The sequence below is a fragment of the Amia ocellicauda genome, chromosome 1 (assembly GCF_036373705.1).
Source record: "Amia ocellicauda isolate fAmiCal2 chromosome 1, fAmiCal2.hap1, whole genome shotgun sequence".
NCBI classification, from domain to species: domain Eukaryota; kingdom Metazoa; phylum Chordata; class Actinopteri; order Amiiformes; family Amiidae; genus Amia; species Amia ocellicauda.
In genome coordinates, this window is record NC_089850.1 from 14,479,726 (window position 1) to 14,506,626 (window position 26,901).

At 39.4% G+C, this 26,901-nt stretch overlaps 1 protein-coding gene and 1 long non-coding RNA gene across 2 annotated transcripts; one reads left to right on the plus strand and one right to left on the minus strand.

Moving 5' to 3' along the window:
* Positions 1 to 1,965: 1,965 nt before the first annotated feature.
* On the minus strand, positions 1,966 to 10,688 carry LOC136713105 (uncharacterized). Its single transcript, XM_066690093.1, has 11 exons — positions 10,547 to 10,688; positions 9,942 to 9,972; positions 8,733 to 8,813; positions 8,070 to 8,252; positions 7,431 to 7,636; positions 6,606 to 6,621; positions 5,871 to 5,951; positions 5,208 to 5,390; positions 4,569 to 4,774; positions 3,744 to 3,759; positions 1,966 to 2,951 (listed from the first exon to the last, which is right to left on the minus strand). The coding sequence occupies exons 2-11, from the start codon at positions 9,952 to 9,954 to the stop codon at positions 2,863 to 2,865; spliced, it is 1,074 nt and encodes a 357-aa protein (XP_066546190.1). The 5' UTR covers positions 9,955 to 9,972; positions 10,547 to 10,688; the 3' UTR covers positions 1,966 to 2,862.
* Positions 10,689 to 24,041: 13,353 nt separating this feature from the next.
* Positions 24,042 to 26,700, plus strand: LOC136712521 (uncharacterized). Its single transcript, XR_010804845.1, has 2 exons — positions 24,042 to 24,236; positions 25,442 to 26,700. It is a non-coding gene; the product is annotated as an uncharacterized LOC136712521 (long non-coding RNA).
* Positions 26,701 to 26,901: the final 201 nt, after the last annotated feature.

Genomic DNA, 26,901 nt, shown 5'->3' on the forward strand with positions numbered 1-26,901 from the left:
GACAGGCTTCCATATAGATTAAGGAACTTGATCCGAGAGGATTAATTAACTGAGGGATCGCTATAGGCTGGCAACAGATGTGCAACCCTCTCTCTCTTTCGTTGTTGCAAACCCGATTTACACACTAGATTTGATGTATTTACAGTCAGTAAAAATTACTGATCTATTGCTTTTAAAATACATTTTTGAATCCACATTGGTAGAGGCACCTTTGGCAGCAATTACACCCATGAGTCTATGTGGATAAGTCTCTACCAGTTTTGCACATCTGGACATGGCAATTTGTGCCCATTCTTCTTTGCAAAATTGCTCAAGCTCCATTATGTTGGAGCTTTCAAACCTTTCCACATATTCTCAATTGAATTGAGGTCTGGGCTTTTACTGTGACATTGACATTTTTGTTGTCTCTTGCAGACTTCAGCAGGTTTTCTTCCAGGATTTCTCTGCTGCATCCATTTTGCCCTCTATCTTTACAAGGTTTCCAGGCCCTGACGCAGAGAAGCATCCCCATACCATGATGCTGCCACCACCATGCTTCACGGTAGGGATGGTGTTCTTGCACCAAACGTAGCACTTAGTGTTGAGGCTAAGAAGCTCTATTTTGGTCTCATCAGACCATAGAATCCTTCTCCACTTGGTCTCAGAGTCTCCAACATACCTTCTGGCAAACTCTAGCCGAGATTTGATGTGAGTTTTTTTTTTTTCCAAAAAAGGCCACTTTTGTGAAGCACCTGGGCTATTGCTGTAGTCTGCACAGTGTCTCCCGGCTGAGCCATGTAAGACTGTAGCTCCTTTAGAGTTGCCAACGGCCTCTTGGTGGCCTCCCTGACTAGTGCCCTTCTCGCCTGGATACTCAGTTTTGAGGACAGTCTGATCTAGGCAGATTCACAGTTGTGCCATATTCTCTCCATTTCCATGCTCAGTGGGATATTCAATGCCTTGGAAATGTTCATATATCCTACCCCTGATTGGTGCTTTTGAAGAACCTTATTCCAGATTTGCATTGAATGTTCCTTCGTCTTCATGGTACACTGCCCAGGAAAAAATTAAGAGACCACTGAATTTTTTCTTAAAGGGGTCATGAACTGCTTTTTTTAAAATTTTGTTCTGTTCTCTGAGGTCCACTTATAATGTTATCAAGATTTTTACATCAAAAAACATCATAATTTAGTAAAGTAATAAAGTAATAGGCTATTTTCTGTGCTGTTTTGACCCCCCACATCGGAACACACCGTTTGAATAGGCGTGGCGGATTGTAGACTCTGAAGTAAATGCCCACTGGTATGATTGGCTAACAGTTTTGCATATTTAAACATTTTCAACTCCCCGTCAGTACACATGTGGAATTGTTTTGAAAAGTTCATCAATGACAAGCAAAGAAGAGCCAGGCTGAGGTTTGCAACAGACCATAAGGATTGGACCGTAGAGGACTGGAGTAAGGACATCTTCTCTGATGAGTCCAATTTTCAGCTTTGCCCAACACCTGGTCGTCTAATGGAGATGGAGACCTGGAGAAGCCTACAAGCTACAGTGTCTCACACTCACTGTGAAATTTGGTGTAGGATCGGTGATGATCTGGGGTTGCTTCAGCAAGGCTGGAATCGGGCAGTTTTGTCTCTTTGAATGACCCATAAATCAAGCCAAGTACAAGGTTGTCCTGGAAGAAAACTTGCTTCTGTTCTGTCAATGTTACCCAACTCTGAGGATTGTTTTTTCCAGCAGGACAATGCTCCATGCCATCAAAGTGTGGATGGAGGACCACCAGATCAAGACCCTGTCATGGCAAGCCCAATCTCCAGACCTGAACCCCATTGAAAACCTCTGGAATGTGATCAAGAGGAAGATGGATGGTCACAAGCCATCAAACAAAGCCGAGCTGCTTGAATTTTTGCTCCAGTAGTGGCATAAAGTCACCCAACAACAATTTGAAAGACTGGTGGAGAGCATGACAAGACGCATGAAAGCTGTGATTGAAAATCAGGGTTATTCCACCAAAAATTTATTTCTGAACTCTTTTTCAGTTAAAACATTAGTATTGTGTTGTTTAAAAATGAATATGAACTATTTTCTTTGCATTATTCTTTTTTGATATTTTGACCAGTTGTCTTTTTCTGCAAATAAATGCTCTACATGACAATATTTTTATTTGGAATTTGGGAGAAATGTTGTCAGTAGTTTATAGAATAAAACAGAAATGTTAATTTTACCCAAACACATAGGCCCTACCTATAAATAGTAAAACCAGAGAAACTGATAATTTTGCAGTGGTCTCTTAATTTATTCCAGAGCTGTAGTTTTTGTTAGAAATTGTACTGACCAACTGTGGGACCTCCCAGAGACATGTGTATTTAACCTGAAATCATGTGACACACCTTAATTGCACAGAGGTGGACTCCATTCAACTAATTATGTGACTTCTAAAGACAATTTCACCACAGCTCAATCAGGTGTGTCATAGCAAATGGGGTGATTACTTGCACATTCAAGTATTTACTGTTTTGTAATTAATTAAAAACAATTTGCAGATTATATTTTTCATTGTGATATTTTGGACATTTTCTGTGTTGATCAGTGCAAACACTGCTGATTAAATCCATTCTGATTTCAAGTTGTAACACAATGAAATGTGGAAAAGTCCAAAGAGGCAGTGGCATTTCCAGAACATTTTTAATGGGGTGGCCGAGTGGGGGTGCTGACAATGTTTCGTTCACGCTAGCGGTGGGGGCGGGTGGACGGTACTCCGTCCATGGGTGACCGCGGCGCCCTTGATCTTCGGTCGTAATTTGTTGGGGAGGCCACTGGGGGGGCCAGCCTCATTTCAGGGAGGGCCATGGTCAACCCGGGCCCACGCTAGACACACTCCTACACTCCTTTTTCCTTCTTCTTCAGTCCAGATATGTTAGGTGTCTGATCAAAGTTTTCCTTTTGGGCTGAACTGTTGGATTCCGAACCTGCAAAACAAAAAAGGAGTGTGTGGCACGGCTACTGGTCACAGAATTGCGTTTCATTCATACATTACAATTAGAAAAATGTCTTCTAATTTTCGCCCTCCACATTCAGACACCTGCTTTACATTTTCTTATCCAGTATATTTCCAAATGTACTGTATAGCTCTACATTACTAGTGGCGCGGACACATGGATTGCCTTTCACCATGTTTCTGGATATTATTTCTAAATAACTTTGTAGTACAATCAAATCCAATACATATAACCAATTCACAAACACTTGGACATATTTCATTCCCTGCAGTTCAGCAGGTGTTTTGGTAAACATTTAGAGAGCATTTGAGAGAAACACCTGAATATCCTTCAACCCTCAAGAACCACTAGTGAACCTTGAATTAAATAAGTGAGGAGTGTCCCTCCTGGGTAATTAAGGTGTTGCCAGAGTTTAGAAATTGGTACTTTAGGGTGACCTATAAACTGGATTTGGTCTCTCCAGGACCAAAATTGCACTCAGCCGCCTCTACCAGCATAGGCCACGTCCCACAACCAACCCACTACTGACAGAGAGGGGCTTCTGCTTTCCAGTAAAGTGATTTAGTATATATAACTTTAATAAAAAGGAGAAATAATATATAAAAGCACATATTTACATAGTTCCTTAGGTGTCAGTTTAAATAACCATTTAAAATTAACATTTTATACCCCAAAAGTTGGCATTTGCATGTAAAGTGACCCGAACTTTTAAAGACAAAGCAATATGTAATAATTAATTCAAATTAAATGGTGACAAATTACCTTCTGGAGGCTTTTTCTGAAACAGAGAGAAACGAGAGAAATTAACAACAGCAACACCAGGAAACAGTGACACTAGTCATACTTGTCATACACACCACTTGAACGCAGGCGGTCTATAAAGAAGTATCATCTGGCTGCTCTCGTACTATTCCTCGCTGTGTGTCCTATACTGGGCCATCTGGGTAAATTTACTACAGCCTATAATATTACATTTGATTTCAAATCAGGTGTTGTCGGTTACCTTTTTCATTTTCTAGCTTTTAGATTTGAAGGCTTTAGAACATAACACTGTCTGAGCTAGGCTTGTCTTTTGTATTTGACTCCATCACTTCTGCTCATGCATTCCTGCACTAATTGCAAAGTTTAAAAAGATGTAATAAAACACTGGAGATATTTGTTTAGAAAGACTTTGACTACATCTGTTATTCAGGATTGTAACTATTTATGAGACATAACCAATTGTACTGAAATGCAGAGTGATGCACTTATTACTACTTAATACTTTATTTTGATAAGAAAGAACAGACAATGCTTCACATGGAATAAACAGCTCAAACACTGGGCAGAACTATCAAACTACAAACATTCTACAAGTACTCTGAGAGTCCTCACCACCACCTGTAGAGAAGTCTGAAAATGTAACGGGGAGGGTTTCCATGCCAGATGCCTATGAAGACTATGGCAACATATTCAAAGCTGATTAGCTTAAAGGAGCAAAGAGGAAATTACCATTTCTAGCACTGTGTTTCACTTGAGCAAAGCCTGTAAGACCTGGCTGGCCTAGAAAAAGCATTTGTTTTTTAGGATCCTCTGCAAGACGTTTACCTTATTATGTTTTCGTAAGATGTCAGAGACCTGTTTCACAGCCTGGGTGTTGACTTCACACTGCAGTAATCCCACAGTCTCATGGAACAGACAGTCCACAGTTCCCACTATGTTTGCCCTGTTCTTCACCAGAGAGCTGCTCTCAGTCATATTGAGCTCTGGGTTTTGAGTGTGGTGCATCACCACCAGAATGGCCTTCTTATTGGCTGTGGAGAGAGAGGAAGACAATATAAACAAGACATTGGTTACTCACCATTACCAAAATGACATAATATATAGTAGTATGATCATGTTTAAATGGAAGCGCCGAACAATAGAGAAAATAAAAGGAAATTCAAATATATGTTACATGAATTCAAAAACACGTAGGCACCTTTAAATAACTGTCTGCATAAAACAAGTCTGCAAATATAAGCAAGGAGGTATGTCTTGTTTCACACTAAATCACACAATACACTGAATGGACAAACTGAACCGTTATGCATGTTGATATACACTTTGACTGTACAGTAAATAGACAGTCCTCTCATAAATTATTGTTGAAAGGAAACTCTACTTAAACACAGTATATTGAGTTGTTTTTCTCAGTTATACAGCAAATACCAAGAAAGGCAAGCATATGAAAGACAATGAACTCACCTGGAATATCCTGAATGGCTGCATCAATATCAGTCTGTATGCGAGAGGCAACAGGACAGAAGACCAGGATCACTGTGCACTCCACCATACTGCACTGTTTAAGCCTCTGATACTTTCTGATTCCCATTAAAAACTCACTCTCAGCATCATGGGTAACTCCAGTGATCTTGATATAGACTTTAACTGTGTAGGAACATAAATATTGGGGACATTCATTCAAACATTTTATAGGATAAGTCAAAGATAAAAAGCTGAAGCTATTCTCAGCACCTTGGAGTATTCCAGTACATATAGTGTGGATTTTCATTATAAGTATGACATGTATAAACAATTAGAATGATTCACTGAGGTATGATATAAATTATTTTCAAGAAAGATGCACAGATATAAAGTTATATAATTAGGGTCCTTCATTTGACTTGTTTTTGTTTTCAACTGTATTTTGTTTGTTTGGTGAGGTAAACAAGCTTCCACATAGATTAAGGAACTTGATCCGAGAGGATCCATTAACTGAGGGATTGATACCGGCTGGCAACAGATCCCTCTCTGGGCTTGTTCTTCATTTGTGGAAACCCGACTCACACTCGATTTGATGTAAAAATTACTGATCTATTGCTTTTAAAAATACATGTTTTAATGCACATGGCCACTGAAAATATGTACCTTTTTTCTTCTTTTTTGGGAGGTGTATGAGAGATTTCAAACCAGAGTGGCCCCCTAGGGCTGAACTACTGGATTCTGAATCTGCAAATCAAAAAAGGGAAAGATTAGACTTGTGCTACTAACTTACCCCAGTACAGTTTCCCCTCTGGAAGCTGATATGGAGTATTTTGCCATTGGGTCCTAGTGCTCAACCAACAACAGACAGGTGCTGTACTATCAGGAAAGTAAATCTCAGCAGAGTATTTTACTGGTATGGCTACAGATCACAGAAGTGCGTTTCATACATACAATACTACGGGAAAACATTTCCTTTCTCCTATTTTCCTATCCACTACATTTCCAAATATATTGTAGAGCTCTACATCACGTGTTGCAGATGCCTGATTAGCTTTTACATTTTTCCTGGATACAACTTTGTAGTACAATCAAATCCAATACATATCATCAATTCATAAAGACTTGAACAGCACACGCCATGTCCCACAACCAACCCACTACTGACAGAGAGGGGCTTCTGCTTTCCAGTAAAGTGATTTAGTATATATAACTTTAATAAAAAGGAGAAATAATATATAAAAGCACATATTTACATAGTTCCTTAGGTGTCAGTTTAAATAACCATTTAAAATTAACATTTTATACCCCAAAAGTTGGCATTTGCATGTAAAGTGACCCTAACTTTTAAAGACAAAGCAATATGTAATAATTAATTCAAATTAATTGGTGACAAATTACCTTCTGGAGGCTTTTTCTGAAACAGAGAGAAACGAGAGAAATTAACAACAGCAACACCAGGAAACAGTGACACTAGTCATACTTGTCATACACACCACTTGAACGCAGGCGGTCTATAAAGAAGTATCATCTGGCTGCTCTTGTACTATTCCTCGCTGTGTGTCCTATACTGGGCCATCTGGGTAAATTTACTACAGCCTATAATATTACATTTAATTTCAAATCAGGTGTTGTCGGTTACCTTTTTCATTTTCTAGCTTTTAGATTTGAAGGCTTTAGAACATAACACTGTCTGAGCTAGGCTTGTCTTTTGTATTTGACTCCATCACTTCTGCTCATGCATTCCTGCACTAATTGCAAAGTTTAAAAAGATGTAATAAAACACTGGAGATATTTGTTTAGAAAGACTTTGACTACATCTGTTATTCAGGATTGTAACTATTTATGAGACATAACCAATTGTACTGAAATGCAGAGTGATGCACTTATTACTACTTAATACTTTATTTTGATAAGAAAGAACAGACAATGCTTCACATGGAATAAACAGCTCAAACACTGGGCAGAACTATCAAACTACAAACATTCTACAAGTACTCTGAGTGTCCTCACCACCACCTGTAGAGAAGTCTGAAAATGTAACGGGGAGGGTTTCCATGCCAGATGCCTATGAAGACTATGGCAACATATTCAAAGCTGATTAGCTTAAAGGAGCAAAGAGGAAATTACCATTTCTAGCACTGTGTTTCACTTGAGCAAAGCCTGTAAGACCTGGCTGGCCTAGAAAAAGCATTTGTTTTTTAGGATCCTCTGCAAGACGTTTACCTTATTATGTTTTCGTAAGATGTCAGAGACCTGTTTCACAGCCTGGGTGTTGACTTCACACTGCAGTAATCCCACAGTCTCATGGAACAGACAGTCCACAGTTCCCACTATGTTTGCCCTGTTCTTCACCAGAGAGCTGCTCTCAGTCATATTGAGCTCTGGGTTTTGAGTGTGGTGCATCACCACCAGAATGGCCTTCTTATTGGCTGTGGAGAGAGAGGAAGACAATATAAACAAGACATTGGTTACTCACCATTACCAAAATGACAGAATATATAGTAGTATGATCATGTTTAAATGGAAGCGCTGAACAATAGAGAAAATAAAAGGAAATTCAAATATATGTTACATGAATTCAAAAACACGTAGGCACCTTTAAATAACTGTCTGCATAAAACAAGTCTGCAAATATAAGCAAGGAGGTATGTCTTGTTTCACACTAAATCACACAATACACTGAATGGACAAACTGAACCGTTATGCATGTTGATATACACTTTGACTGTACAGTAAATAGACAGTCCTCTCATAAATTATTGTTGAAAGGAAACTCTACTTAAACACAGTATATTGAGTTGTTTTTCTCAGTTATACAGCAAATACCAAGAAAGGCAAGCATATGAAAGACAATGAACTCACCTGGAATATCCTGAATGGCTGCATCAATATCAGTCTGTATGCGAGAGGCAACAGGACAGAAGACCAGGATCACTGTGCACTCCACCATACTGCACTGTTTAAGCCTCTGATACTTTCTGATTCCCATTAAAAACTCACTCTCAGCATCATGGGTAACTCCAGTGATCTTGATATAGACTTTAACTGTGTAGGAACATAAATATTGGGGACATTCATTCAAACATTTTATAGGATAAGTCAAAGATAAAAAGCTGAAGCTATTCTCAGCACCTTGGAGTATTCCAGTACATATAGTGTGGATTTTCATTATAAGTATGACATGTATAAACAATTAGAATGATTCACTGAGGTATGATATAAATTATTTTCAAGAAAGATGCACAGATATAAAGTTATATAATTAGGGTCCTTCATTTGACTTGTTTTTGTTTTCAACTGTATTTTGTTTGTTTGGTGAGGTAAACAAGCTTCCACATAGATTAAGGAACTTGATCCGAGAGGATCCATTAACTGAGGGATTGATACCGGCTGGCAACAGATCCCTCTCTGGGCTTGTTCTTCATTTGTGGAAACCCGACTCACACTCGATTTGATGTAAAAATTACTGATCTATTGCTTTTAAAAATACATGTTTTAATGCACATGGCCACTGAAAATATGTACCTTTTTTCTTCTTTTTTGGGAGGTGTATGAGAGATTTCAAACCAGAGTGGCCCCCTAGGGCTGAACTACTGGATTCTGAATCTGCAAATCAAAAAAGGGAAAGATTAGACTTGTGCTACTAACTTACCCCAGTACAGTTTCCCCTCTGGAAGCTGATATGGAGTATTTTGCCATTGGGTCCTAGTGCTCAACCAACAACAGACAGGTGCTGTACTATCAGGAAAGTAAATCTCAGCAGAGTATTTTACTGGTATGGCTACAGATCACAGAAGTGCGTTTCATACATACAATACTACGGGAAAACATTTCCTTTTTCCTATTTTCCTATCCACTACATTTCCAAATATATTGTAGAGCTCTACATCACGTGTTGCAGATGCCTGATTAGCTTTTACATTTTTTCTGGATACAACTTTGTAGTACAATCAAATCCAATACATATCATCAATTCATAAAGACTTGAACAGCACACGCCATGTCCCACAACCAACCCACTACTGACAGAGAGGGGCTTCTGCTTTCCAGTAAAGTGGCTGAATGTATAGAGCTCTAATAGAAGTAAGTAGAAATATATTGTGAGCCAGCTCACAGATCCTCCACTAGGGGGAGCTTATGGGGAGGGCTGGAAGAGACCAGGGCAAGCACTCACCCTGGAATCAGCCTTCCTTAATTAGGAGAGAACTGGGAGATTGGCTCCAGGTGTGGGTCATCAAGGGTGGGACTCAGACAGCACCTGCAGCCAATGTAATTGATTCTCTTCCCCCTCTGCTAGACCATTTAAGTGTAGTGTTCGTTTGTTTGGGAAGGGAGAGAGGAGAAGCAACCAGGGCTGCAGACTTATATTTTGGAACAGTGTTTGATTTTTGTATTTATTTTTGGTGTGTGGAGAGACTGGATATAACTTGGGACCAGTTCTTTTATTTTATTATTTCTTTTTATTTTTTTTTGTAAACCCTCCCCAGCATTTGTCATTAAAAAAAGACAAATAAAAAAATAAACCCAGCCACTGTTGCCTTCGCTCTGGTGTCTACCTCCACTGTGTCCTGCCTAGGGAGCTGTGCTTGCAGTGTGAAAGGTCACAATATAAAGAAAACATAGTTGTATAGTTTGAGTTAACTCTTTGAGTTAACATGTAAAGTGCCACTAACTGTCAAAAAGAATAAGCACTTTTTAGCACTTGGGAATACAAATAAAAAGTTGTCATATTACCTTTTGGCTGCATTAAACTTTTGGCTTAAACCTTAAACAGAAAGAAATTAGAGAAATTAACATCAGCAACACCAACACAAGATGTCATATTCTTACACCCCACTTGAATGCAGTTGGCCTATTAAAGGAGTAATTTGTATCATCTGGGTGCTTTAGTGGTATTCTTCGTCGCCTGTCCTGGTGTAGGTCAAACAGGTACATTATTTATTAAAGCCTGATTTTTCCTAATGTGTTTCTAAACTACCAGTCAATTGTTAACTTTTTCACTTTCTGTTTATTTATTTTTTTAAGATTGATTTACAGATTTTAATTCTTCAAGTATTTAAAGAATAATAGTACATTCCCATTTCTATACAGATTTAGATTAACATTAACATTTCATATCTAACTCCAAAGTATATGATACATTTATGGTGGTTAAAAAGGGTTGCTCGAAATCTATTACATATGTCTCAATGTAGACAACAAAACACCTCAGAGGGGTGAGAATGCTGAAAAACTTTCACTTTCACATCATTTCTGTTCTATAGTCCTGCATTCTACGCTTGTATTGCTTCTCAACCATTGAAAGCTTACATATTTACATGACAGAACAATGTACCTACTTGGCCCCTCTTGATTGACTGGAGTCCTGGCTTGCTTGTCTGCACTTTTCTTCTTTTGATTTGAAATTGTTGCATGAAAAACAAGACTCAGCTCCACACAGATCGCTGCTGTGTCTGTGTGAACTGCAGTGAGTCAGCCGGAACTGTATTAATGTGATACTAAGAATTAAACTGAAACCATTTTATCATGTTATTTGTTTTCTGTTTCACTAGGCTGTGTGCTGGACACATAACTTCCTGACACATTTCAAACAAATATCCTTAAAACATTTTTTTTTTTTTAAATCACCTATGTTTTAGTAATGTTGCTTCAACGTGGAAAATCAAATGACCAATTTGGATCAATTTTGCAACAATACTGCCTGCCACAACCAAACCCCAACCATACAGAAACATTCTGAATTATTGTGATAACACTGTGTTAGCTGTGATATTGTAATTTCCTATTTAGATAAAGCCCCAAAACACACCAAGAAATGTCAATATACAGTATAACTGATGGCCTCTTGTACATTATTGCTTTAATATTATTACCTAGTTTCTTAACAGACACCCTCACCCAGGGTGACTTGTTACAATTGTTACAGCATATCACATTAGTTTTACATTTGTATCCATTTATACAGCGAGGTATATACTGGAGCAATCTAGGTAAAGTACCTTGCTTAAAGGTACAATAGCTGTACCCTCCAGGACGTTGATATGGAAGGCCCATGCTGGCTCCGTCCACCTGCCTCGGACTCCACGTCCATCACAGACTGCTCCACAACCCTGCTTGGAAGCGTCTGTCGTCATAACTGCTCGGTGGTAGACTGGCCCCAGGGGCACACCGAGGATTAAACTGTGAGGGCTCCGCCACCAATGGAGCGCCTTCCAGCACGCCAGAGTAACTGTGACCTGGCATGATCGATCGCGGCAAGGATGCATCCTGAGAGACCTGAACCATCACTGCAGCGGCCTCAACTGGAGGACGCCGAGGGGGAGGGTCTGTGATGCAGCCGCTAGGAGGCCCAGCAACCTCTGGCAAAGGGACACCCTGACACAAGCTCTTAGTCGGAAGAGGGAGAGACATGTGTGTACTGAGGCAACTCTCTCTGGCATCAGTGTGGCGAGCATGGCAACGGAATCGAGGCGCAGTCCAAGGAACTGTGCCTGCTGAGTTGGCGTCAGGCGGCTCTTCTCTCGATTGACCCGAAGACCCAATTCGGAGAGGCGGCCTAATATCAGGTTTGGGTGTTCCTGAACCTGCTCCCTCGAGTGAGAACAAACCAGCCAGTCATGTAGATAGTTGAGGACGCGGACCCCCTGACAACGCAAGGGGGCTAACACGACGTCCATGCACTTGGAAAAAGTGCGTGGGGCTAGCGACAGGCCGAAGGGGAGAACAGAAAACTCGAATGCTCGGCCCTCGAAGGTGAAGCAGAGAAACTTCCTGTGCGCCTGCGCAATGGGGATGTGAAAGTAAGCATCTTTCAGATCCACCGTGGTGAACCAGTCACCGGGCTTGATGGCCTGGACATGGTGCGCAGGTTGAGCGTAACACCTTGAGGTGGTGGTCCGGTAACCTCAGATCCAAGATGGGGTGGAAACCACCATCTTTCTTGGGTACATGGAAGTATGGGGAATAAAATCCCTCGTGCTGCCCTGGCAGGGGCACTTCGCAGATTGCTCGCTTCTCCAGGATAGCGGTGATTTCAACGAGAAGCGCCGCACACTGCAACAGGTCCCTCACTCGCGTGCCTGAAACTGTAGGGAGTAGCCAACTGATATAATTTGGAGCACCCGGGGGGTGTAAGGGAGGGCCAGAGGCTGCTGGGATGCCCCAGGGCTGGGGCTCGGGTGGTGGAGGGGGTGGAGTTGGGCCGGGTCCCCTCCTACCATGACCTGCCATGGGCCGCCAGGGGCCAGGGCAGCGAGCCTGGGGGGGGCGCCTGCCTGCCATTGAGACGCTGGCGGAGATCAGCAGGTGGGCGGGGCTGTGACGTGGTCCGGCCTGTGGCCTGGACTGTGGCCTGGGAGCCACGGTTGGGGTCCTCCCCGACAGTGAGCTGCAGTAGACGGCCTGCGTTTCTGGGCTTGAGGTGCAACAGGGTACACCTGGGACAGCTGTAGGGACTGCTCCCTCTCCTGGAGGGTGCGTGTGATCATCTCCTCCACAGAGGGGCCAAAAGTGAAGCCCGGTGAAATAGGGGAGTCCATGAGGCGAGTCCTGTCCACCTCAGGGACCTGCTGTGCCTGGGACAGCCAAAGCTGATGGTGTGCCGCCACAATGGCTGCCAGGGATCGCCCTGACACCCTTGCACCCTGGTGCATCACGGTGATGACCTGGAAGTCGCGGCCAAATTACGCTAGCTGTCGGTGCCCAGACAGACGGGGCATAAGACTTCCCCACTCCAGGCCGGCAAGGTGCGCTGGCCGCAAGCGGCACAGTGGCGGGGGTGAGAGGAGCTCATCCTGAGCCGAGTGCACAACAGTAGTGTAAATGTGACTTCATGTCAAAGTGTCAGCCAGAAGTCCCGCCTTACCCAGATGCCTCATGGACTGGAAGTCCCGCCTTACCCCTGGTGGCCCTTTGAACTAGAACCCTCTCCTTCCCACCATCCCCTGGGTTTACCCTTTGACCCTCTCTAGTCAGCCATCTTGTTAGGATGACAGCCATCTTGTCAGGATGACAGCCATCTTGGTAAGGCAGTAGCCATCTTGTTAGGGTGACAGCCATTTTGGTAAGGCGGGTAGCCATCTTCTTAAGATGCCAGCCATCTTGGTAAGGCGGTAGCCATCTTGTTAGGGTGACAGACATTTTGGTAAGGGCACAGATCATCTTGACAACAGGTCGCCACTACCTCACCCTGTTGGTGTGTGTGTAATGTTTAAGAGGTTAAACTTATTATTATTTGTGTTAGGTTATATGTTTTATGAGTAGGTTTGGGTTGATACGGTGTTAGCAAAATAAAATAAATTAAATTAAAAAGAGACAATAAAAAACAATAAAGTTTTAAAAGTTTTTGTTTTTGTGACAAACAAGCATTTTACAACATGGGGCATAGTCAGAAGTAGACACCAAAAGACACCAAAAAATTGTGTACAGATATTACAGAATTGTAATCATTAATTTCTGGTTCACAACACCAACATTGGACAGAAAGAAACACTGACCTGTACTGAGTAATGTCATTCCCAGGGGCGTCGCAAGGGGGTAGGCATCCTAGGCAATTGCCTGGGGCCCCGGGCTGGTCGGGGGCCCCCAAATGGGAAAAACTCCGCCACCTCCCCCCGCTCTCACGGGAGAAAATATAATCACCGTCAGGAATTATTTTGCCTGGGGCCCCCACATACCCTAGAATCGCCTCTGGTCATTCCATATCATTTCCAACCTATTCCATATATATTCAATTAAGTCTTTCACTGTTTGCTTGAATTAATGTTCTTCTTTCAGAGTTATACCCGATTCTTGCAACAAAGGTCATCACGTATCTATTGTAAATAAAGTGAGAAACACTATAAACTTTCTATTCCTTTGGAAATACCTTATTTTTCAAACCTACAAATACATGGTGACAACTGCAAGCATGTAACACAAACAAAACACAGAAATAGGGACCACATTGCAAGGATATGATAACCAAAAATTGTATTTTACTGCAAATTTTAAATTTCATAAAATGATTGATATGACTTCTTGTTCAGATCTAGGAGTCATCTGCAAACTACAGTGACCAATGCAATCAGTCTTCAGGAAACAGCCACAGCAGACAGAAATAGGCACAACGTTGTATTTATATGACCAAAGACTGCATTTTACTAAAACCTGAAACCCTGATAAATCATGAAAAACTCTTAAGTTTTGTAAAATGGTTTATTTTACAGACACAGAAACAGATAGGCTCACCCTCAACATATTCCAACACTTACAAAAAATATGATGTAAACTTAAAGGTTTACAAGTAGCACATTATTAATCTATTAATCTATTCATGCAGCTTTTAGACACTTGTCTAATACAGAGCTAACAACTGCATTGACAGCGGGTAGCAGGGCTTAGAAAATGCTGTGCACTTTGGTTTAAAATGACTCTGTAGGCCAGGGCTTCAAAACCTTTCTCCATTTAAACATTGTCAAATTTGCCTCCAACCCCTAAAATGCTAAGGCATGTTTTTGTATCATAAACATTGTATTACTATGTACATTAATGTGGTTTATACTTTTTATTTAAGGTGTTAAACATAATTTTATCATATTTGTAATTACAAAATAATATATAAAAATAACAAATAATAATAATAATAATAATAATAATAATAATAATAATAATAATAATTCAAAGACATATTAAACAAAACTCACCCTGACTTTGTCACAACCTCAGGATGGGGAACCTCTGCTGTAGACCCTCATCCACTCTGTCAACAGTTTGTAGGTGACTTGTAACACAAAGGCAGAAACATGAAAACTCAGTCTTGGTGGGTGTTTCTGTCCAGTGGTCTGATCTGATACAACTTTCTACTACATTTCATATTCTATTAAAATAGAACAAATGAGTAGTTCATTAAAAAGTGTTAAATCTGCAACCTCTTATAAGTGTCTCTACACTACAGCCCCTCATTGCTCCCTTGCATTACAGAGCATGACACGTGCTCTTCACATTGAAATTCACATTCATGTTGATGTAGGACTCATCAACATAAAATTGTACAAAAATACATGAAATACGTAAACAATACAAACATTAAGAACAGAAACCACTTTCAATCTGACATTTCACAGTATAGAAATGAAATAATTTTGAATTACCTCCTGGCTTTCCTCAGGCTCGGAGCCAGGCCCCGTGTTGCCATCAGCGTCAGAAGCTGAGCGCTCTGTGTAAGATTCAGAGTATAGTTCAGCTGTGAGTGGTGAAGAGGGGAAATGGAGATGCAGGCAGGCAGAGTGTGTGTGAGACGGGTCTCTGTCCTGCTTGTCCTACAGAGCCTCTCTTATCTGAAATGGCACTGGACACACCCAAAGCAGCAACACCACCAGGCAACAGGTCCTTAAGAGAGGACACTGTCAAATCTAACATTCAGTAAAAAGCCACTGTTTTGACCATTTTCAGTTGAATTAATCCTCAGCATCAAATGCATTGAGACACAGCTTTCAGATGCCTTGTACTTTAAGATATGTTGTATATTTAGGATTCCCTGTTATTGCTTTAATAAAATGTTATTTTATGAGAGCAATAAGCAAAAGGGGGAACAAAGATATATAATTGAATTAATAATTTTAAGCACTCTTGCTATTAGAAATAGATCTAGTAACTGTTTAGAAAGAAATGGTTTTCTGTGAGTGTGCTAAAGAACTTCTCATATCTGTCATTACAGTGAAATAACTGGAATACATAGTATACACCTAACAATTGCTTAGAATGAAATGCTTTTCTTTATGAAATGTAAGATGAGTGCTCAAAATAATTAGACATCTATATTTCTACCTGGGCTTGATTATGTTGACAGTTTATGGCTGTGCTTTGCCATTAACCAGATTTCACCTTGTTCTCTATGGATTGGTTTCAGACCTTGATTAGCACTAGTTTAAGTACTTTACTCAGAATATGGCAATCACCATTGTTTTGTATACAGAATGATTTAGCCTGAAGGACAATAAAGCATTGGTATATAGTAGTATACTAGGCTAGCAAAAGTAATGTAGCCATGTACATAAACAACCTACAGTCTGAATTAAACCTTCTTGGATCTGTCTCACATGTACCAACTTTTAAAATCTCAATTTGACTTACTAGTAAATGACTTACAAAGTGAGAGGGATTTAACCAAAGACAAAGAACTGTCTATTTTTTTAATTAAACCTTAATCATTATCAATAAGTTGAATACCTAAACTGAGCACACTGTCACCCCCACGACAGAGCCCAGGAGATCTAGTTTATGTAGCAGGCCTACGAACCCAGTACTCAGAGTGTTTTTTTTAAATTATTATTTAAAACAGTCCTATACTTTCTCACTCTATAGTGATGTACATTAAGTAAAAAAAAAAAACACTTTGATGTATTGCATTTTTCTTCTTTTCTATGGATTATATCTGCTTAGAAATGTTCAGTCCTGATCATTTAGACAATCTCATTCTTAAACACGACCTATTCATCTAAATTGTTTATATATGGATTACCTTTAAATATATGTGTATCTCACTGTCTGTCTGTCTAAATGGAATGAGTATTTTGTACTTTATTATTTTACCATGCTACTGTAGTGTAAGGTACACTTATAAATTTCAATTAAAGAAGTGAATTTATAGTATCACCTTATCACGAATCCTGGAATCTTGTAGAGCTCAATTTCTGTAATAATTGGACGCAGACACCAATTCCAAAGATATAAATTGTCAAATTTATTCAAAACAAAGACTAAATGTAGCACTACACTAATTATACAAAAGGGAAAAACTAATTAAAATTCAACTCTAGATCAACAAATCAAAGACAAATCACTTCCGTGACCAAATCAAAGACCATGGGATCGCATATGATAACACAAATCGTTAAACAAAAAAGGTTATAAACACATTGACTACAATACCAGTTAGTAAGACGAAGGTGAGTCTCTCGTTAGTATTATTAGTCAGACATTAAATAACTACGCAGTTTAGTATTTATGTCAGGTAACTTCTCGTTATATATATATCAGTCTCATTCACGTTTAGGTGCCGAGAAAGATCCTATCATTACTTGTTACCACAATTTCCCTTAACTGATTATTATTCAATGATTAAGGATAGGCAGGGCCACCAATAATCTAATGTCTATTAACTTGTGTCAATTTCAGACTAAACAGTTAAACAGGAATGAGAAGATATTTCTCGGAGTTGACAGATTTTATTTCTAAAATTATCAACAAAACAGTTTAATGCAACACACATTAATATTTAAGAAAACTAAATGATATTACACATTCTAGAGTTATGAATCACAGATTAACATTTCTAATTGATTTCTCAAATGTCATGAATCATGAACTCCAAACTGTTAAACTTATCTGAACTTCGTCACAGAGAGGCCTCTCTGGCTTCGGGCTCAGATAACAGCACACGGCACGAGGTCCGTGTGGTTGGAACAAAGGCAGTCCGGTTCGGCTTTGTCCAAGAACTTCCACTCAGTCGATGCACCTGGAAGTTGGGGTTTCGCGAATGTAGAGTCTTTTCTAAACAGATTTTCCACTGGTTTGAAGGCTCCAAGTTTGTGCACAAAATCTTCTTTGTAAGCAGGGTTTCCACCGGAGTTACTTGAAGACAAAGTCTTTGAGGAAAGCAGGGCCCTGTTTAAATGACTGACACTTTCGTTTTCAGTCAACTTAGTTAATTGTCCAGCTGTAAAACTCCACTGATCAGGTGGGCACAGGCGGGCATGCACAGTTTCTAAAGTTCTTTATTTAATAAAGTCCTTTAAAATAATTCTTTGTACGGCTCAATCTCCTTCTCCCAGTTTAACTCTTCTGTTGCCGGCAAAGACTTGGTTGGTTTCTGGTTCCGGTTTGGGCAACAGAGCTACAGGTTGAGCTGTGGCAGCGAGTTACTGATTCAGGTGAGAGAGAAAGATAGATGCCGTGCACTACCCTTTATACGCCTGTCAGATCAATAGATGATTGGTTCTTGAGTTTGTGAGATTGGATTTTGGTTTCAGCCCCCAGTGTCCTATTGGAGGGGGGCTTGATTTATGACTGATGTCAATCCATGTCATCGTTTGGAAATGCCGGTTGGCCCGGGTTCGTAGCCCTATGTCGGGTTTCGGCTCTCGTCCATTTCAAAGAGTTTTTATTACCTACAGGCCCCCTTCCCCAGACATCTCACAGCAGGGATTCCAAACTATCTGGCCTATTCTCTGTGCCATCCTCCCAAGACTGTCACTTTGATGTAAACCAGTTCACAGCTGATGAGTTAAGGAAATCTGATAACTTTGGGGAGGAGAGGTCTTCTTTAGATCAGTTCTTCAGCTCAGAGCTAAAATGCTCTTATCAAAATACACCCAACATAACGCTACACAGTCGTTATTTTTCCTCACACAGCTGTATCATAGCAGCCGTGCATTGTCCGGGTGCTGCGGTTGCATGTAGTGCGAAATGTCTAGTGTTTCTTAAAGAAAACTGTCACAGCTACAGTGACTAGTAAATAGTGCATATTTCGGTTGCAGTTGCTTTAGTCTATGATCTCTGGTTTATTCATGATTTTTCTGGAAAACACAAAAGAAGTAAATGAAAATGCCTTACCATATTGCTCTTTACTGATCCTGTTTTCTGAGAAATGGCGGAGTGCGGGGTCTTCACAGCCAACAAAGATTCTGTGTTTAAACGAGATTAAACTCCCGCTTTTCTCCCATCTGTGAGAAGGGCTGCTCTAATACGATCCAGGTGCATCGTGTTAAAAATGCAATTGGTTTTAAAAGAGTAGACTGGAATAAAAAATGATGCAGGTTTTCCATTATGTAGAGAGGAAAAAAAAAATACACCAAAACTTCATGCAAATCCCATAATGCACCGTTTTGGGGAACACAAATGTTCCCATCTACATTAGGTGGAGTTGACTATCTAATTTACATAGAGGATATTTAGCGCCCCCTGTTGAAAAGGTCACAGTTACCAGGTCACAGTGAGCTCACGAACTCCAAATCGGATCTCCCCTTTTTCCCCCACTCTTCCTCACCTCCCCATCTCGATCCCCTTGGAATCCACCACACTCTCTCCTTCTTCTTCCACTAAAAATCTAGGAGTCACCCTCGATCCTGCGCTCTCCTACACCCAGCACATCACCACGCTGACACGCACCTGCAGATTCTTCCTGAGCAACATACACCGGATCCGTCCCTTCCTCACCGACTACTCGACTCAGCTGCTCGTCCAGTCACTGGTCCTCTCCCGCCTGGACTACTGCAACTCCCTCCTGGCCGGCCTGCCTGCATCTACTACCCGCCGCTCCAGCTCATCCAGAACTCTGCGGCTCGTCTGGTATTCTCTCTGCCACGATTCGCACACGCTACTCCACTGCTCCGCTCCCTTCACTGGCTCCCGATAGGGGCACGATTCAGTTCAAGACTTTGACCCTCACCTACCGCTGTCTCGACCACACTGCACCAAGCTACCTTCAGTCACTCGTCTCTCCATACATCCCCTCCAGACCACTGCGCTCCTCCAGTGCCAGAAATATAACTCTACCTCCTCTCCACTCTCCTTCCTCCAGAGCCACTCCTTCTCATCCCTGGCCCCTAAATGGTGGAACGACCTGCTCACTGAAGTCAAAACAGCAGAGTCCTTGACCTCATTCCGGCGCTTACTCAAGACGCATCTTTTCTTACAGTACTTGTAATAATAGTCCTTTTATCCCTGCTAGATAGCACTTCACAGTTTTTATGATGCTTCTTGCGTTCTTGATTGTTTTCCTCCTTGCTCCCTTTCCCATAACCCCTGACTGTGACCCTACATCTTGACAGCACTTTGCTTTCACCGTCCAGGATGTAGGACCTCACTTACTGTACTTGTGTAAATTGTAAATTGGAATTTGTAAAATGTATTATTTTGAATTGCTATGTTTTAGTTAAATTGAATTTGTAATGATTGATGCCTTGTACTTACTGTATTTTTGCACTTATGTTGTAAGTCGCCCTGGATAAGGGCGTCTGCCAAGAAAAAAAATTAAAATAAAAATAAAATAATAATAATAATAATAATAATAATAATAATAATAATAATAATAATAATAATAATAATTAATAATAATAATAAAAAGTCATGGACCATAATATGCATTAGATAATGAAGATGTATAAGTGTCAGCAGCTGCCTTTGTTTTTTGTTTATTCCTCTCCCCAGTACTGTGGAGAAATGTATTTAATTTCATATTACAATAATTTACTTATTTTACAGTCAAAAAGTCAGTTTTTACCATTTTGCCCAGGCACCACTAGATGCCCAGCAACAATCTGATACATCTAACCCCTTGAGCTATTCAATTTGGGTCTGTACATGGCATTTCACCCCCCATTGTCTGAGTTACAATCCTTATTTTTTTCTGGAATTGCACAAATACACCAGCCAGCAGTGAAAACGTGTATTTTCCCCTATATTTATATATTGCATATATAATGGAATAAAAATATAACTAAACAGAATAAGTAGATATGTACCGGGCACCGCAAATTATGGTTAAAAAGCAACTTAATCCTTATACTTTTATTTTAATGCGCATTCGCCGTCGTTCATCCCTCTTCGACTCCCAAAGCGCAGGTTGCGTTGTGTTGCCAGCAGATGCTGCTCACGTCACACCGGGATCCTGCCCCGCGCCTGCGCAGTGCCTCCACTCCATCACTCCCGGAGCCAAGAGAATCAGCCCAAATCAAATCGCATCCCCCGCCCCAACGCTAATCGGTGTTGTGAAACTACTGAAACATACATTATGAAAATAATAACTGAAGAAAACGTAATTAGATAGATGTTATCAAGGGAGTAGTATATACTATGTATTGTGGACTGATCAAGTTTATGTGTAAAGACTTTGACATTATCGTTTTAGCTACTTTAACTGCTGAAAAACTTTGCTTTCCACCTGTCTCCTGTCGTATCGATTTTCTGGTGGAAAATATGCCACTCATGCTCCGTTTCTCCCATCTCTCTGTATATCATATTGCTACACCAGATTGCATGAGTGTTTAATGTCAGTCATGTTTAATTGTATTTACTGGCCCTCTTAGGCGTTTACCTGTATTATAAGTGTTTTTGCCACCAGAGCACTTATCCGCCAGAGTATTTCAAAAAAGCCTTCAATAGGGGCCAAAATAGTATCCGCCGATAAACTGTTGATCATTTTGATGCGCTAAGAACAGCAGGGCGTGTCGAGCCTCCGCTGTCCTCCGTGTTGTCCGCACAGCAGCGATACAGACTCGATGTGCTGCTGCTTTGGTCTGAATCTGTGAGAAACCACGCCCATTCATTTGAATATACCAAATGGAAATGTGCCATTATGAAATAGTGCCATGAAATACTGAAATGTGCCATTATGAAATAGTGCCATGAAATACTGAAATGTGCCATTATGAAATAAAAGTGCCATGAAATACTGAAATGTGCCATTATGAAATAGTGCCATGAAATACTGAAATGTGCCATTATGAAATAGTGCCATGAAATACTGAAATGTGCCATTATGAAATAGTGCCATGAAATACTGAAATGTGCCATTATGAAATAAAAGTGCCATGAAATACTGAAATGTGCCATTATGAAATAGTGCCATGAAATACTGAAATGTGCCATTATGAAATAGTGCCATGAAATACTGAAATGTGCCATTATGAAATAGTGCCATGAAATACTGAAATGTGCCATTATGAAATAGTGCCATGAAATACTGAAATGTGCCATTACGAAATAGTGCCATGAAATACTGAAATGTGCCATTACGAAATAGTGCCATGAAATACTGAAATGTGCCATTATGAAATAGTGCCATGAAATACTGAAATGTGCCATTATGAAATAGTGCCATGAAATACTGAAATGTGCCATTATGAAATAAAAGTGCCATGAAATACTGAAATGTGCCATTATGAAATAGTGCCATGAAATACTGAAATGTGCCATTATGAAATAGTGCCATGAAATACTGAAATGTGCCATTATGAAATAAAAGTGCCATGAAATACTGAAATGTGCCATTACGAAATAGTGCCATGAAATACTGAAATGTGCCATTATGAAATAGTGCCATGAAATACTGAAATGTGCCATTATGAAATAGTGCCATGAAATACTGAAATGTGCCATTATGAAATAGTGCCATGAAATACTGAAATGTGCCATTATGAAATAGTGCCATGAAATACTGAAATGTGCCATTATGAAATAGTGCCATGAAATACTGAAATGTGCCATTATGAAATAGTGCCATGAAATACTGAAATGTGCCATTATGAAATAGTGCCATGAAATACTGAAATGTGCCATTACGAAATAGTGCCATGAAATACTGAAATGTGCCATTATGAAATAGTGCCATGAAATACTGAAATGTGCCATTATGAAATAGTGCCATGAAATACTGAAATGTGCCATTATGAAAAACATAATTAAAAAAAAATACTATTTATTTATATATTGACTCATTTATATATTTATTTTTATATTTACTTATATATTTATATATTCATTGCCTCATTTATTTATTTATTTATTTATTTCATAGCCTTATTTAATTATGTATTTAATATTTACTCAAACGGCATTCCATACTAGTTGGCTCTAATATTCTGCTGCAATATTCTATTATTATGTTGTTCAGATTGTATTCGTTTTGAATTGTTAAATTTATATGCACTTGGTTTATATACATTTTAAAGTTTATACTTTATACTTTAAATGGGGTCGTCTTAAAACCTGCCTGTAAGCGCACGGAGATCAAAGACAATAACTTTATTTTTATTTAAGTCCAGTTGGCGACAGCAAAACATGATTAATCCAGGAGATGAGCAGACACGATCAAGGACATATCAAGGTGATTTACAATACAAAGCAGTCACATCCCAGCAAACATACAACGTTGGAAATTACGTTAGCCACAACGTTATGGCAACATTGTGTGTTAGCAGGGATTTACACTGTACTTAAATGTAATTTGTGATTTCCTTTATATTATAATTGTGGGTTTGTTTTTTAAAAATACTTTGCACTGCTTGTTTGATTGTTTTATCCCTTTTTTTCTTACACGAGCCAGGATACTGATTAATAACCGTATTCTGTCTTTGCACATTAACTTGCTGCTATTATCTTGACCGGGAAAATAAAGCATTATTTTAGTAGATATGTTATATGTTAAGTAATCACGCAGACTTCCCGGCGTGTGTGTGTAATCAATAAACCTGTTATTACCGCAATTCCTTGTGTCCGAGACCGTCACAAGACCACCCGTGACATCAATACAAAGACTAATCATAATTCAACTACAGCACAGCTATGTGGTTTCTACCTATTGTCAGCATTTTAACAAATTAATTATTATGATGATTATTAATAATGAACTACTTTGCCCATGATGAAGCTGGATTGCAGATTCGCTCAGCTGTGCCACCCCAAGAATAAGAACTGGACCCCCTGGCCACCCCGTTTCACATTGTCTGGAATCGGATTCATTTTATCAAATGTAATGGGGCTAAAATAATCCCCTTACTTAAAATATGGTGTTTATATGTTTTTATTTATGTATTCTCTAATTAGTGTTATTGAAGATGTTCAATCGCTATATCTGCATATTAACCTCGCACGGGATTGTGTGCGCGGGTTTGATAAGGGAGCAGTGACTCTTGCCTACTCGAAAGACAAGTATAGAAAACCGAAATGTTTCTTTTGTGTATATGTAAAGAGGCACAGTTCATGGAAAAGTTTTTTTGGCTGTTGTAGATGGTACTATACATAAATATATATATTTTCTAGAATACGTTTTCGAGAAACAGCCTGTGGCTCAATTAGCCCATTTCTTTTTTCGATCAAATAAAAAAGGAAAAAACTGTTTGTATCTCGGTGCAGAAGGGACTGGAGACTGAAGGTGTGCCAGGATCTGGTCGCTGTTTCTGCCGAGAGGAAGAGGAAGCACGTCGCGGTCTCGGCGGTTGTTCTGGAGTTTCTCAACCCCGTCGCTGGAGCGCCAGGAGCAACAGACATGTAACTATATCTGCTAAGACACTTTATTTTGCTCAGGACATTTATTGTATTTGTATTTTCTTTAATGTAAGGGTGACATTGTGTGAACGTGATGTGTTTATCTTTGTGTTGGTGATTGGTAAACAGATATTCCACACAGGCTATATACACTGATATAGGATGACAAGAGGTACAACTGCGCAGTGAATACGAATAGTTAGGACAGAAAAAGGCGTGAAAATGGTTTAACTTGGAAAAGAGAAGTCCAAATCTCTTCAGCAAAGAAAGTTTTTTTTTCTAAGACTGTGATCAGGCTTGAAATTGTTGAGGTCTGTTAAGAGATGGAGTCGGGCCACTTCACCGTTTTGTTGGGTTTGGGGAAATAGGAGAAGATTTGTACAGGTCGCTGCCGTGTTTTCATTTTTGTTATTTTTTTATATCACAAATGTGGGATCGGAGACGGTCTCGAAGATAAAAAATCCTGTAAAACGGACTACACAAATAGTACACCGGACCAGCTCCGATTTAGAGGTACCCACTCCAGGGAGAGATTTTAAGAGCAACTGGGTTTTCTAACCTTCCCCGACATAAGTAGCGGGAATTAAATTGCTCTCGCTTATACAAAGGTGTAGAGATAATTAACACATTTATTTATTTCAATTTAGCAGCTAATTTTAAATCCCGTTCTGCCTCACAATGTCCCGGGATAGTGGGTCAGGTCAGCCCTATCAGCGCATCACAGAAGTCCTTGATAGTGTCTGCTGATCTCCCCCCTTAAGCATGTTTTGTTCTCGCCAACTGAACTTAAATCAAAATAAAGTTATTGTCTTTGATCTCCGGGCGTCACCTAGTGCCACCGGGCAGGTTTTAGGACGACTGTTTAAGGGTCAATGTTTAATAGCATTCTTTTTCATAACAAACCAATGCATTTTAAAATACACTGTGGTTAAGGTAGAGTATGATTTCATTTAATAATCGAATTAAAATTGTTTTAACACCAATCATAGTCAAACTATCGCAAACTGTTTGACATTTTTTATTTAAAGAGCTGTTTGGGAGCCAAAAGAGCCGGCTTTTTGGTGAGCTGAGCCGAACGAGCCAGCTCATTGAAAAGAGTCTGAATGCACATCACTAGTTGATAGTGAGTGAAACCACAGTGTTTACTTAACTGGTAAGAATTCCATATAACAGATTTCTAAAACATGTGCATTTTTTATTTGTTTCAGGAAATTCAGCAGCAGCAGCCTGTAGCCCAAAGCACTGCAGCGATGGATAAGATTGGCCTGGATGTGAAAAATCCACCTGCTGCTAAAGGCAAGAAGAAAACTCTGGCCAGTTTCTTCAAGGAAACCAGACACACAACACCAACAGCATCACTGTCAACCACATTTGATCCCATGGTACAGTTTAGAGAAGCAGTGGCTGCTGAACTCAACGTTTACATTTACATGCCATGTGTAGACCATGGAGAAGATCCACTGAAATGGTGGAAGTTTCACAAAATAAACTTCCCTAGGCTATGCAAACTAGCACATAAATATCTGTGCATACAAGCAACAAGCTCTGCATCAGAGAGAGCTTTTAGCACTAGTGGTAATGTATCGAATCATTGCTCCTGTCTGAAACCAGACAAGGTGGATATGCTTGTTTTTTTGGAAAAGTACCTCTCAAGTGATAAGTAGAACTTTTTAGAAAGAGAATTTGGGAGTACCAGTTGGTCATTAAAAAAACCCAAAAAAAAACAATAACAGTTGTAGTGGTTTGATTGAGTGAACCACACTTTTATGTCCAGTTTCCTTTTTAAAAGAGTTTATACAAATTATGTTACATCCTGCTTAAATGTCCCTGTTTGTTTGGACAATCTTATTTTCATGAAAATTTGTATGTTCTTATTTATTGTTCTATTTATTTTATTTAGATGTACTATTGCTACGGAGAAAATAACAAGTTTGCAGTAATGCAAAGATGTTATTGTTCTTTAATTTTGTAAAAATATTTTAATTTGAAAACACTGTGCATTTCTAGTTGTTGTTGTTGCTAGTTTGTATTTTTGAGTTGAGAAATACACATTTCAGCATTATCAGTAATCTGTGTGTGCATTTTCCTTGATAACCAAGCAAGTTGACTCATGATACCATTTGTTTATTATATCGCAATCGCAATATTGACCTCCATAATCGCAATATGACATTTTCCCCAAATTGTGCAGCCCTAGTAAATGGTTTACATGTTTTTATTATTATTATTATTTATTATTGTCAGTAAATGGCTTTAAATGTTTTTGTTTTAAATCTAAACCTTTGAAAATATTTTGTTTTAACCGAGTTGAATGTACTAAAGACACTGTTTTGTTCTGTGAAAGTTTATGAAAGACGTGTTTTTATTATAGACTTTTTTTTAGACTGTTTTTTTATTAGAGACTTGAAATAATTCTGAGACTTTATAAAGATGTTGCAAATATGTTTTTAATACAGTTGTAATACAATTTGTCTGTTTTTATACTAGACACTTCACTGTTGAAATTGTTCCACATGGAACAAAATGATTATGTGCATAATGGTTGTGTTATAGTTGAAGTAGAATAAAAAAATATGTAATCACAAAATGATCAATTTCAAACCAAACTTAACATATCAAATAAATTACGATCCATTTAGGTAATCAAAAAAATTGAGGTATGAGTATT